General features: G+C 36.0%; 1 protein-coding gene across 2 annotated transcripts in view; it reads left to right on the top strand.

Annotated features, from left to right (window-relative positions):
* Positions 1–14,339, top strand: part of kmt2cb (lysine (K)-specific methyltransferase 2Cb) — a 124,769-nt gene that overhangs the window by 35,499 nt on the left and 74,931 nt on the right. For both annotated transcript variants that reach the window (XM_067363962.1, XM_067363961.1), the window contains exons 5-7: positions 3,787–3,972; positions 9,612–9,709; positions 10,244–10,353. In XM_067363962.1, coding sequence (XP_067220063.1) covers positions 3,787–3,972; positions 9,612–9,709; positions 10,244–10,353 — 394 coding nt within the window. The remainder of the gene's footprint in view (positions 1–3,786; positions 3,973–9,611; positions 9,710–10,243; positions 10,354–14,339) is intronic.

Below are 14,339 nucleotides of genomic sequence, written 5' to 3'. Positions count from 1 at the left end.
TTCCATCCCCTGCAGCCAAATCATTGATGAACATTTTTTTGTCTGGTGTCTATATCGTGTCTATTTAGTGGTGTTGACTGCAGCTTTCTTTTTCTTTTTCTTTCTTTTCTTGAATTCTCTAAGGTCTCAGTGGAAATCCAATCTTTGTGTTGATTTTTCTTGAGACTTAGACCCTCCAGAAAGGTTGTCGTCACTATTTCCTTTTATGTCTTCCTTTGATTTTCATCTGGATCACAATTGTCTTCACCTTGATTGCCTTCCTCATCCATCAAAACTTTACTAGCGTGACGCAGGTTTGCTTTTTCCAGCTGAGAAACATAGTTTGTCAATCCACTGTGCATTGCGTGAGGCCTTGCGCTTTTCAGAAACAACCACAAAATATGACAGAGCTCATGTTTTAAAGCGAAAAATGTGCTTCAGTAATTAATTTTGCGATAGTTCACCCAAAAATGAAAATTATCGTCATTTACTCACCACATGTTGTTCCAAAACCATAAGACTAAAGGCTCATTCACAGCAAGATGATAACTATAACATTGCCGATAAAGATATAATCATAAGAATCGTTCTAAATGTAAAAGAGTAACAGAGTCCACACCACAATTAACAATTATTTTTTTTCCAGCTTTATTAGATGTTGAGAATTACGATTTTCTAAATTTGATCCAAAACATGTATGTGTGACTTTGGCATGCTGAAAGATTTAAACTGTCCCTTTAATAAACCCCACTCTAAAAAAAACATTTCTGACCAATCCTACCTTAGCAACCGTTCTTGTTCATCATTTTCTCGGACAAGCTTGTTTTCTTTTTTTTTTTTTTTAATGCAAGTCTATGGAACATCTTTGTGTGTGGGTATTTAATAACAATTTTATGAAAATCAACCAAAATACAGTAAATTGTTATTGGTGTTCACTTATAATAGTGATACAAGATACCCAGAAAGAACATAACTGGTATTTTCTTGTTTAATTTTCCAAATCTAAATACAGAGAAGTGCATAGTGTGACTAAGCAATGTGTCAAGCCTCATTCCAAAGATATGTTTACTCCAAGCTTCAGTTGACAGTGAGAAGCATTTGCCTTGATTCCTATACTGTTTTTAACAGGGGTAGCCATCATTTTAGAAGTGAGGGGGACAGAAAGGTTGGGTGTAATACCATTTTTTAATTGACCTTTGTCTAATTGATAGATTTTTTTTATCTCATCTCTTGCTTTTAATTTAAAATGAATTTTCTTTGAAGAAGAAATTAACTACTGAAAAATAACCAATATCTATTTCCCCCCCTACATTTTATGCTAATTTTATGATTGGTTTATGTACTACAAACACTTGTGCATAAAGTCCTCATGGATTTTATACAATGTGAAAATAAATTATCACAGAATAAGGCAGAAAATACAGTACCTATCAAAAGTTTGGAAACATTACAATTGTTTAATGTCTCTTTTGCTCACCAAGTCTGGATTTATTTATTAAGAAATGCAGTAAAAACAGTAATATTGTGAAATAGTATTACAGTTTAAAATAGCTGTTTTCTATGTGAATATATTGTAAAATGCACAATATACAGTGACGTAACTTTCTTTTAAAAAGTGGGTGGGACAGGAATGTGTGTGTCGGGGGGTGTATTATAAATGTATCATTACAGTAATTAATACACAAAAATTATTGACATAGACCTTATATTTATTTATTTAACACAAACGAATTAATTGCTAATCAACTAGAGATGTTTCTTTTGTATTAGCATACATCCATGACGCAAGATGTTTCAAAAAGTGGTGGGGACAATATCAACCCTGGCAAAAAGTGGTGGGGACATGTCCCACCCGCAAATTACGCCTATGGTCAAAGCTGAATTTTCAGCACCATTACTCCAGTCTTCAGTGTCACATGATCCTTCAGAAATCTTTCTAATATAATGATTTGATTCTCAATAAACATTTCTGATTATTATCATCAATGTTGAAAACAGTTGTGCTGCTTCATATTTTTGTGGAAACCATGATACAATTCAAACATTTGTGGTAAGATTAAAAAAGAGAGAAATTAATACTTCCATTCATCAAGGATGCATTCAATTTATCAAAAGTGACAGTAAAAAATGTTTAATGTTACAAAATATTTCTATTTAATAAATGCTAATAAATTAATGTAATTATAATGCAAATAATGCTGTTAATTGAAATGTATTCATCACAGAATCCAGAATATCATAGTTTCCAAAACTATTTTAAGCAACTGTTTTTAACACAGATAATAATCAGAAATGTTTCTTATCTAATCATCATATTACAATGATTTCTGAAGGATCATGTGACATTCAAGACTGGAGTAATGATGCTGAAAACTCCGCTTTGCATCACAGGAATAAATTACATTTTAAAATATATTCACCTATCAAAACAGCTATTTTAATTTGTAATAATATTTAAAGTACACATGAAATCAAAATTGACCTTATTTATTTTGTTAGCTCAAATTGCTAGTTTTGTGGTGAACAATTAATCCGTGCAAGTCAATCCACACAATTGTTTGGCTTCGTAATATTTAATTAAAATCTGAAAATGCTCCTCCCCTCTGCAATGGTGCCCCTTCTCTGATAACGTTAGTTTGACGGCTTGGGTTGAAATCGCGTAAACCACTCCCCTCCAACGGTTAGTCTGCTATGAGCGAGAGATGGAGAGGGGGAGCACTAAAGTAAAACCCTGCCTTCTGTTCAATATTCCGTTTCACTTGGAAATACGTCACAACACTGGAGAAAAGTCGTTTGCAACTTCCGGTTCACGCGGACTTTAACAATATTAATGTTTTTGCTGTATTTTTGATGAAATAAATGCAGCCTTTGTGAGTATATTGAGACTTCTTTCAAAAAAATTAAAAAGGTTGTCAATTAAATACATAATTCATACTTTGTCAATAAATACCCTGAGATGGCTTGAAAAACACTGCTGTTACAGCGAATAGCTGAATTACTTCTACAAAACCGTTTTGGACATTCTGCGAGAGAGCGCCCTCCGGCTTCCAGTATGAATGAAACGTATATTACATGTGTGAGTGCTCCATAATGTTTAGATTGCCTCATTTTAGATAAGAATAAAATGACAGGTCATGCATAGACTATCTTGTCTCTTTGAATTTAGATCAAGATTTATTCACATTGGCCTCTATGTGAACAAACTTGCCCGAAAAAAGCCTGGGGGTGAATTTACGTTTTATTAAAAATGTGGGGGACACGTCCCCGCCGCCCCCCGCGTATTCTACGCCCATGGTTTTTAATCATGTTACTGTGAAGTTTAACATTTTGTTTTAAATAGAAATGGCTGAATAAATGGTTTGCAATGTCATGATTAATTCCAGCCCAACTAAAAATAATATTCATTCAATTTTACAACTTTATGAGCACATTTTACTGAAAATGTCAAAAAAAAAAAAAAAAATCTCCAGTTCACTCCCATGGGATGTTCTATAAAGCAAATCTGAATTAGCACGGGGGAATTAGTGAGGGGGTTGGAGTTTAGTGAAGGGTCGATTGTAAACATTTTCCTGTGAGCTCCAGTTATTTGTATAATATATGTTAAATATTGAGTGAAAAATATGTATTATTTTATTGCTTTAAACAACAAGTGTTGCAGATTTGCTACAGTGGGTCTTTGAGGGTTAAAGGAACATTCTGCATTTAACCAAAACATTCCTTTAAACCCATAACATTGTACATGTTCAGAACTACAACATTTTCCATCTCGTTTCATTCGCTAACCGCATTCCTCTCATCTCCTCACAGCGTACAGCTCTGTGCCTTCTGTTACTGTGGTGGTCGAAGCCTGTTGGGCCAGGGGGATCTGAAGCCATTCAGGGTCACGCCCGAATACGACCCTCCACTCCGACAGTCCTCGACAGAGGAGGGCCATGACCATGACGACAAGAGTAGGGCTGCCAGCCAATCAGGGAGGCACAGGGGCCCAGAGAGGTAAGCGGATTGGATGGGGCGAGTGGGGCTGTCGTATGATATCAGCTGTGATGTGTAGTGTAATGTTTAAATGAGCTCAGCTAAATGGGGCTTCTCTCACGACAACACAACTCCTTTTTTTTTTTTTTCTTCTTCTTCTTCTTGGTCAGCCCCTGTGAAATAGATCAGATGGTATTGGCCATTGTTAGAGAGAGGAAAGTGTTACATGAGCCAAAGGATGTGCATGTGTGTGTGTGTTTGCACTCTCTGTGATGGTGTATGTAAGGGCTGTTTTGAACGGTAGGCCTGTTACAGGCAGCAGGGCACTGATACCTGACGTCACTGGTTGAATCACCCTCATCTGGATGAAATTTCAGGCAGAGACTGAATACGGATCATTCCAGTTGAAAATTGCACTCATTGCTCTAGTATGTGTGTGTTTTTGCTTAATATCCTGGAGACAGACTCATGTGAAGCAAACATCATTTGTCCTAAAGTGACCCTCTGCATCGTCTCAGCAAATGGCAATGCATATTTGTCCCACATACTTTGATTTAAAGCACATGGTTTCTGTTCATTGTCTCCTAAATCTATGATATGCTTCTATTACTAGTAATAGTATACTGCCTTTCACAAGTTTAGTGTTGGTAAGATTTTTTAAATGTTTTTAAAGAAGTCTCTTATGCTCAATGAAGATGCATTTATTTGATCAAAAATACAGTAAAAACAGTAATATTGTGAAATATTATTACAATTTAAAAATGTAACCATTTGAATATTTTATTAAATATAATTTATTCCTGTGATGTCTAAGCTGGATTTTTAACAGCCATTACTCCAGTCTTCAGTGTCACATGATCCTTTAGAAATTAAGGTTGCTCCCTAATAGTCGATTAAATGTTAGTCGACGAGAAGAGGCTTAGTTGGACAAATTTTAATTAGTCGTTTAGAAGAAAAAAGAAAAAAAAGTCCCCATGAGGTGGCAAAGTCACGCAGTCCGTGACGGACGATCATTAACAGGGCTGGTCCATGTGGTAATTATGTCGGGCAGGAAATCCAAACATTGGCATATTATTCATAATAAAAACCCAAAATAACGATTTCAAAACACTGCTTCAGGAAGCTTCGGAGCGTAATGAATCAGCGTGTCGAATCAGCTGTTCAGAGCGCCAAAGTCACGTGATTTCAGCAGTTTGGCGGTTTGTCACGCGATCTGAATCACGATTCGGTACCCTGATTCATTATGCTCCAAAGCTTCCTGAAGCAGTATTTTGAAATCTGCCATCACTATATAAGTCATTATTATCATAATATTATCATATTATTATCATAAAAGTGTGACTAGTAAATTATAAATTGGAACTAGCCCATTTATTTACTTTGGGATATTGACTGGCTGACTGTATGTTATCAGTTGCATATTTAATGGAAAAATACAGCAAAACCAGTAATATTGTAAAATAGTATTATAGTTTTCTATTTTAGAATGTAATTTATTCTTGTGATGGCAAAGCTGAATTTCCATCAGCCATTACTCCAGTCCTTAGTGTCAGATGAGCCTTCTGTGGGTTCTGTAAGTGTATGTGAAAGAAATATAAAACATTATTGGCATAAATTACCATTGTCAACTACATTGCGCACATAATCAAGCCTGTATTATGTCTGTATATTTCATCAACAAACAAACGCCTACCATTCTTGAGTTACATTTAATGACAGCGCTGCCTTTATACAACCCCAATAATATGGCATTAGTTGGATAGATCTAAATCCTATGGCCTGTACTTCATTCACAAAGGTATAAACACGCACATAGCTGTTGGCTATTTGCTTTTCATATGTGGTTCTCTCCGAGCGTTCTCCCCTAGCTGATCATTACCCTGCAGCTATTGGGAGTCACAGAGCGAGATGTGAGACGCCGGCCCCAGCGTGCGCTCAGCCCAACAAAGGGCCCTCTCCCTGCTCTCTCGCACAGCTGCCTAATTTGTCTTGGCTCTTTGGAGCCAATCAGCCGTCTCCCAGGGGCCCGTGTGACGTAATGTGCTGCCAGTCTGATGTTGGCAGTTAGCCAGCCCTGCTGAGCTTTGTCATCTGTGGGCCTCACTATCAAGCAGCAGGTCTAAATGTGGAGTAGCTAGTTGGAATGGTGGAAAAACACAATTTTAAGAAACTTTTTGGTCCATTTACAGCAGCATGACTAAGCAAGTTAACATGGGTTTATAATGTTTACTAATATTGTTTGGAAAATTTTAAAATTTCACCCAAAAATTATATATATATATATATATATATATATTTATATATATATATATATATTTATATATATATATATATATATATATAGCCTATTTAAAAAAAAAAAAAAATACTTTTTTATCTCCATTGTGACATTTTAAGCTTTTTTTTCTGTTGAAATTTGTAAGATTGTCCCCACTGTTTTTTTGCTTTTTGGCAAACATTAAAATCATTAATAGGGATGCCCAAAACCGAATACCTTATTCGACACATCCCTAATCATTAAACTTATGATAAATAATTGATCCCAAAATCAAAAGAAAATGTTTTTTTTTAAAGTTTTTTTCCATTATGATATTTATTTTACAACAATTAACCACATTTTTCCTCCTAGATGTTCATAAATTTTTCCCCACTGCTTTTTTGGGAAATAATCATTAGCCTATATTGTAATAATTTCATTTAGGCACAGTTGGTTCCGTATTAGTTATTGACTGATGTTTCTTTACTTATTTATCAGTATAAAAGCATATTGAATATTTAATTGTTAATGATCATTTCCCCTGTTTTTACATTAAGATAACTTTTGCCGTCATCTGACACTCAAAGTTAATATAAAAAAAAAAACATTAATACCACTGCATTTCAAAATTAATATTAATTTTTCCTGGTGTAAATTATTATATTGTGATGCCTAAGTTCACTTGTAGCATTTAAAGGGATGTTAAACATGTTTTTAGTTATTAGTGTATTATTTTTAATTTATTTAGACAAAATATAATTGAATTGTAAAATATTAATTTATTAACCACTCCATCATTGCCTTATTGGGATTGGCCAGAATTGGTGCATCTGTAGTTCCGTTTTGTATCACTGTGGTGAAAAGAAAAAATGTAGAAGGCCACATGAAGCTCTATTAACGTTAACCACAGCTATATGTTAACAAATATAATTATTTATGGAAACTTCTTTGTTTGTTTCCATGATCATGATATTGATTTTACCCATTGTACATCATTTAATTGCTTTGTTAGTTTATGTAATATAGCATGAAACCCCATTTGTATTTACAGTATGAGCGCTATTAGGTAAAATAATACAGCACTCAGAAATTATATTTCATTTGATCCACATCTATCATCATGGGATTTACCCAGAATGTCAGTCAGCAGCACACACTGCATTAAAAATCACAGCTGACCCCTCGTATATATTTTAGCCATCCCAGCAAGTGGATAGAGGAGGGGTATAATGAGATGCGCAGAGCTGTGATGGATGCATTTTTGTCCCATGATGTGTTTACGATGAGTCATTTCTGTGTAAGTGGTTAATCAATCAGCACCATCCCACACAACCCCCATACCTAAATTAAAATGGCTGTGAGTCAAACCCCTCCAGTCCCTGAATGTCAAGAATAAATTAACGCTCTCCTTGTGCCGGTGGCTCATGATAGAGGGCCAGCAGTTAGAGAGCATGTACATGTTTATCTCAGTCTATGTATGGTCTATAGAAATTAGGGCTGTGAAACATTTTAATTGAATTAAGTACATGATATGCTGATTAAGTTATATCAAATCAACTGAGGAAAAACGAAAAAAGACCCAAATATGAGTATAATCTATAGACATTGTTGTGGTAGACGAGAAAAAGTTTTGAATAAACATTACAAAAATATGGCTTATATGTAATATTCTATTTCCATAACACTGTACAGCAACCTAAGAATTTGCAAATTTTCCTGCTGCTTATTCATCATTAGTAGGATAAATTTAAAAGCAGAGGAATTGGGGAATATTTGGAATTAGATGGAGTTTGGTAATCTAATTTGATATTTGGCAGAGTGACATATTTTGCAAATAAGCTGGTTCCTGACCAATAATGGTTCTGTAAATGTTCAACATTTAAAGGTAATATATTTTGGAAAATGCTGTTACTTGTTTTCTGTGGCAGTGTGGTTGCTGTTTTATTATTATTATTATTACAGAAGTCCCTTTGTATTGCTCCTTGATATAATATTTGATCTTTTCATTGACTTAACCTCATTTTTTTGATGATTTTGACACATCCTTATTTGTTTTTCATTCTCTCCTGTCCCAACAAGGCATGGCATAACAAAGCACAACTCGAGTTTTTGTCCAAACCAGCTTCGACTTTGACAAGCATCAAGCAATGGAACATTCTGATGCTTTATTGCTTTCTAGTTTAGTTGCATCTTTCTGGGTAGCCTGCCCACATTGAAATCTCGTTGGTCCAAAATTGTGGTCAATATGCCTGTAACGAGGTTAGTAGATGTGGGAAGAAGGAGGCGGGAACTGGCGAACATTCAACAAACTTTAATATAAAATAAACAAAGAACAAAATGAAAGTGATGCCGGCAGACCCTCGCGGACGTCTGCAGGCCACACAAACATAATAAAACATAACATAAAGTCCAGGCCTGGTCCTCTCTCGTCCTTCACTGTAGTCGCTCCTCCTTTTATGCCTCCGGAGCTCCTCCGTGAGAGACTCGAGGCCGGCACGCCTCGCAGGTGACGCTCATTATCACTCGCGTCACCGACCTCGCGCCGTTGCCTCACGGCTCTCGCCCGCCCTGCTCGTCACAATGCCTGTAATGTATATTAAGGAGAAATGTAAGTACACTAAGTAACGTTTTGCCCTCTATCGGTTAAAAAACAAAACTGCATACATTTTGCAAAGAACATTGTTTTGGTTGTGCTTCGGCTCTGTGTTACTGTGTGGATAAATATAACTCTTCACAATAGGTAATGCTTTACAATGAACTCTGTTAGAAAGCTACATATGGAAATTTATCTGTTCAATAAAATACCTTACTCACCTGTTGAGTAATAAAAATTCCATCTCTGAAAAGCCAAGTTAATGTTGATTCTTGTTTTATTACAAGCTCTGTCTTGTTCTCTTTTTGCCAGCAGACTCTCCTCTGTCAAGAGTTTTTTTAAAACGAGTGATTTCTTGGAGGTTCAAGATTTAGCTACTCCATGTAAACCTTTATTGGATGTTGTGACTACTAAACTGTGCCACTCCCACACCAAACACACGTCAAAGTAGTCGGAGCAACTTTTCTCTATTTACGAGACACGAATGGGCGAGTGCCAATTTTCTCACAAAATATAAACACTTATAATAGGCTTACCATAGTGAATCAGGGTAAGACAAAAAACACATTTTGGAAGAAGGATTTATAATGAATTGACTCATTATTTAAATTTAGTTAGTTTTGAACAAAAAACTTATATAGTGTACCTTTGATTTCAAAGTCATCAAATGAAAATGCAAAAATAATGACTGTTTTCAAACAAGATCACTTTCCCTCATCTCCCAAAGTTTGGTCAAACAGATAGTCATGGTTAGGACATGGTGTAAGAATAAAACCTGATCACCTCTAATTAATCTGTCTCTGTCTTCAGTGTCGGGGCAGAGGAAACAGGAGGCAAAATCTGGGATGAGCTCCGCCACGTCGGCCTGCCAGACGACATTGACGTCCGAACACTCTTTGAGGAGTCGGGTAAGCACTTGTTAAAAACTTCACCAAAGCACATTTACAGAAAAGCAAACTATAGAAACAATGACTAATTTTGAGTGTTACTTTTAACTAATAAAGATTTTATAGAAGAAAGTGTACAGTATTTCTTGAATCCAGGATTTCACTCTCATATCAAGGTGTTGAAAGCTCTTTCAGTATATTCAAAAGACTTTTTCACTGATTGTACAGAGGATGATTTAAAGAAACTAAAAAATCACAGCCTGAAGGCTTTTGTCAGAAGGTGAGGACCAGAAACTGTTAGTCCAATAAAATGAACTTGAACTGCTGTTCTGCCAATAAATGTCTTTACAGTGTTTGTCAGAAAGCTTAAAGGGATCATTCCAAACCTGGGTGATTTTCTAACTTCTGTGAAACACAAAATGAGAGGTTAGGCAGAATGTCTCCTTTTGTGTTTAACAGAAGAAAGAAAATAATAACATTTGAAAAGACAACAGTAAATTATGAAATTTCCCTTGCCATCTTCTGATTCCTTGTCCAACTTTCTTGTGTTGGCAGGTCAGTGCTGGGCCCATCAAAGCTGCGCTTTGTGGTCAAATTTTGTGTGTCAAGCGGAGGATCAATCACTGCTAAATGTGGACAAAGCCATCCACTCAGGGAGCACAGAGGTATGCTGGGATAACTGTGGTTTAGTTGACGTTCATCTTGGGTGAAGCATGCAAGGACTCGTGAATAAAATAATGACTGTAAACTTTATGCAAATATTACATCACCTTACTGGAGTACTTGAAAGGTTATGCAAATGAGGGTTAAAATGCTCAGCTCTCTGTTAATGTTTTTTTTTTTTTTTTTTTTTTCTTCATCTTCTTCTTCTGTTGATTGACCATAAAGTGTCCGTATTTTAATTTTATCCATGACAGCTGTCTTTCCTGAAGCTGTTTTTAGATTTTGTCATTTATGGCTTCCAGGTAGACACCAGAATATGTTGCATTTTTGATGGGGGGGACCTCATTTTTATTTCCACTGTATTTCTGCCCAGCCCAATTTTTTAGTTTATATCTTGCTTATTTATTGTCACTCTAATAGCACCTGTTACAGTTCTGGGGTTCTTTTTACCTGCTGACTCTTATGGCCGTGCTGTGAAAGGCTAGAGTTGGAGGAGGGATCTAACTGGCTGCTAAAGGTCGCCACTGATCAGCTGTGAAATAGAAAAGGTCACGGCACTCAAAGGGGCTGCGGCGTCATCAGCTTCATCACTTAACTCCCCCGTTGCAGCAACCTCCTCGAATCAGATTCCTTAATAGCGCTCTGCCATTTGATCTTGTGAATTAACAGCAACACAGCATTTAATGGTAAATGCCAGTGAGAGCTCAATTAATACGTGTGTGTGATTTGAACATTCGTATAGGTGGCTCATCAGATTGACATGCTTTCCTGAGTGGAACCCCCTTAGATGGATGTGCATAAATCACTTCATTTGACCTCATGCCTTATCAAAATCTATTTGTTGTGGGTGCCGAACTACTTGAGGTGCGAAGTTAACAAGACGCGAAGAGCAGCTGTAAACATGAGGGCTGATGACATGTCAGGTCTGGACTCATCTCGCAGTGTTGCTTGACTTTTAGCGTACAGCTGGTTTCTGAGCAGCTCATTAAGCAGGACGATGGACAGAGACACAGAACAGATCGATTCCAATAGAAAGAGAACATTGGCCTAGTGCTGGTTTTTAGATGGAAATATGTGTTTTCAGGAAGATGTTATGGGTTTTGCAAAATGGAACCTAACATTAGGGAAGAGTACACTTAGATGACCTGGCCCATGAAACAACCTGCATTGTCGTCATTACTCAATCACTTGGCATTCATCTGACATGAGTTAATGAAATGTTGAGCTGAAATGTGGGACCTCTAAGGAATTACACTCCTTTGCTGTCCCTGAATATTTATTAGGAATCGCCTAACTACTCTCATAGTACAGGTTTGAAAGATTATGAAATCCCAGCGGGCCACAGTTACAGTTGTTTTTGTAAACAGCCATTATTATTTCACAATTCGTATGTGTTGTCTGAGATCTTGCATACTCCAGCTGCTTGTTTTTGACAGTGGTTGTGGAGGACTGCAGGCATTTGATGAAGGTAGATGTGAGTATTGTTGTCAAAAAATGTTTTCAATACAAATCGATTTTGAATATTCAAAACTTTAAATACTAATTTTCCGCTGTATTGATACACCACAATACCAGCTGCGTTTTCACGCTGTTTTCTGCGACATCAAGTTCACAAACTGCAATATGTGTATTTTCATTAAATGATGGGCATGAAACGGAAGTTGCGATAGTATTTTCTTCCATATTGTGACTTATATCTGAGTGAAACAGCTTCTAGAATTAGAAAAATGTAGGGCGGGGCATGGTTTTGTCCATGGGGAATTGATTAGATGGTTATGGTTTGCTATTGTTGTGATGTCATGTGACCTGTCATGTGTCCCACCCTTGCGCCAGTAAACGTCATCAGAGAAAAGGGAAGTTAGTTTGATTAAAAATTTTTCAACATTAATACAAACCACGCAATATCGCATTCATTATCGAAGGCGATACATCTGCGATATGAACGCGATATTGCGTGGCTTATCAGTGAACTACGGCTCTGTCTATTAAATGCCGCTCCATTTGAAAGCAGGTGATGGCGATTTAGCGGTAATCAGGGAACCGGCTTTACTGACTAAATGCGCGTGACAAAAGCATTCGATATATCGCCCAGCCCTACTGTGTCATATATATTGCGGTATGTAAATATATAGTACTATTGACACTTCAGAGTGCTGAAATGAATGAATGAGAATATAAAGAGTGGGACGTGCTTGATGTTAAAGAGTTATAAGCGCAATATATCCTGAAAAGGAACTCGGTGCAGCACTCGTGCTGACTGGCACACTGCCAAAGTGCGTGAACAGAAACCTGCCTCTCTCAGAAGGCGGTCGCAAATTAGGGACGTGCTCGATGTTAAGTGTTTTAAGCATGGCAGCTAATAAACTGTCTGAGAGACGTGCAAGCCGCTGCTCATAGAGAGCGTGAGGACTGAACTGAGGGCCTAATTAGACTTGAACGGTTAAATACACATACCTATTTGTCAAAGTGACCATGTATTTGCAAGTAAACATAGCCATTTATGTCTTAAGTGAAGGTACATTTGAGAAAGGCTCGAGTATAATAGATTGGTGCAGAAAGGGACAGCATCCAAATTTACCTGCTGTCATTATTAATACTAATCAGACAACCAAAAAGAGAGAAAATCTCTCACTGCTTGCTTTTTTAAGTTTAATAAGAAAAAAATTATATTTAATTTACACAGTATAGACTATGCATTGTTTTTATACTTTTGATTACTTTATATATTATATGTAGTATCTAGTGCATGAAGTTTTTCAGGTAGGTCTATTTCGTCTGTGTCTTTGTTCTGTTGTTGTTTGTTTTCTTTGCTCTTTTTTCATTATCACGGTTTACTTGTCTTCATTAAGCTTGACAGTTTTTTAGGCTAGTATTTTTTAAATGATATTGAAAATGGTGATATGAATTATGACATTTCAATGGTATGAAAAAATGTGATATCATAACCTTATTTAAAGCAAAAATTACTATATCATGACATATATTGTTATCGTGATATAAGATTTTGGTCATATCGCCCACCACTAGAAGCATCTGTAAAACTGTTGTCACAGACACTTAAAGTCTCTGCAGTTTTATGCCAAAATAAAAGCTTTAGGATTCAACTCTTGCAAGTGAAGAAATTCTTAGCCATGCATAATATAATTTAGTAACATCATAAACTTTTTATAGAAATATTACTTTTTTATTTTACAATGCATTTCTATAAAATTAATTAAAAAAAATTGAATTAATAAAAAATAATTTCTGTATTATAAATAATAATAATATGATTGTTATTGATATTATTTCTATACAAACCCACTCAGAGCTGCTGGGTCTAAGGAGTTTCAGTTGATAAGAAAATACTTTGAATATGGTCACCCATGGCACAAAAATGGTCTACTACATGTGACAAACAAATAATGTGCATTATTATGCATTGTAAATTATGCAAAATTGCAGCATTTAAATGGTTCTCCTTTTCCTATGTTCTCCTTGCTGTAATATAGTGTCACTCTCAGTGAATGGGACAGATTTTACTTGTAAAACTTATAAAATGAATAATATATATGTCAAATAATGTTCTTAGTCTTTTCTTCCTGTGGGGGAGACTACAATATTTACTATGAATTAAATGGAAATCAAATTAAATACAATTTATTGTGTAACCAAAATACCAATAATGCCCAAAAGAAAAAGAAAAAACGTTTAATTACTTTGACTTTTGACTACTTGACTTTTAATTATAAACAACCCCGAAATACACCGGGACTCTTATTTTGAAATGTCTGTACTATTGCAGGCTGATCCTTCAGATTCTTACAACCGTATAAAACATTTTATATAAAGGCCATGAAGTAGACATTGTAATAATTCATCAATTTGAGTTCATTAGCAATCGCTTGGCGTAATTCTGCGGCATTCACTGATTGAGAAACACTTTGAAGCAGTGTGAACATAGAGTCTGAAGCACTGTTGCGCGAGCTTGTTGAAAGCACAACAGCGC

The sequence above is a fragment of the Chanodichthys erythropterus genome, chromosome 16 (genome assembly GCF_024489055.1).
Source record: "Chanodichthys erythropterus isolate Z2021 chromosome 16, ASM2448905v1, whole genome shotgun sequence".
Classification (NCBI taxonomy): Eukaryota; Metazoa; Chordata; class Actinopteri; order Cypriniformes; family Xenocyprididae; genus Chanodichthys; species Chanodichthys erythropterus.
The sequence above is the reverse complement of the archived record's forward strand: the minus strand, read 5'-3'. Positions and strand labels throughout refer to the sequence as shown.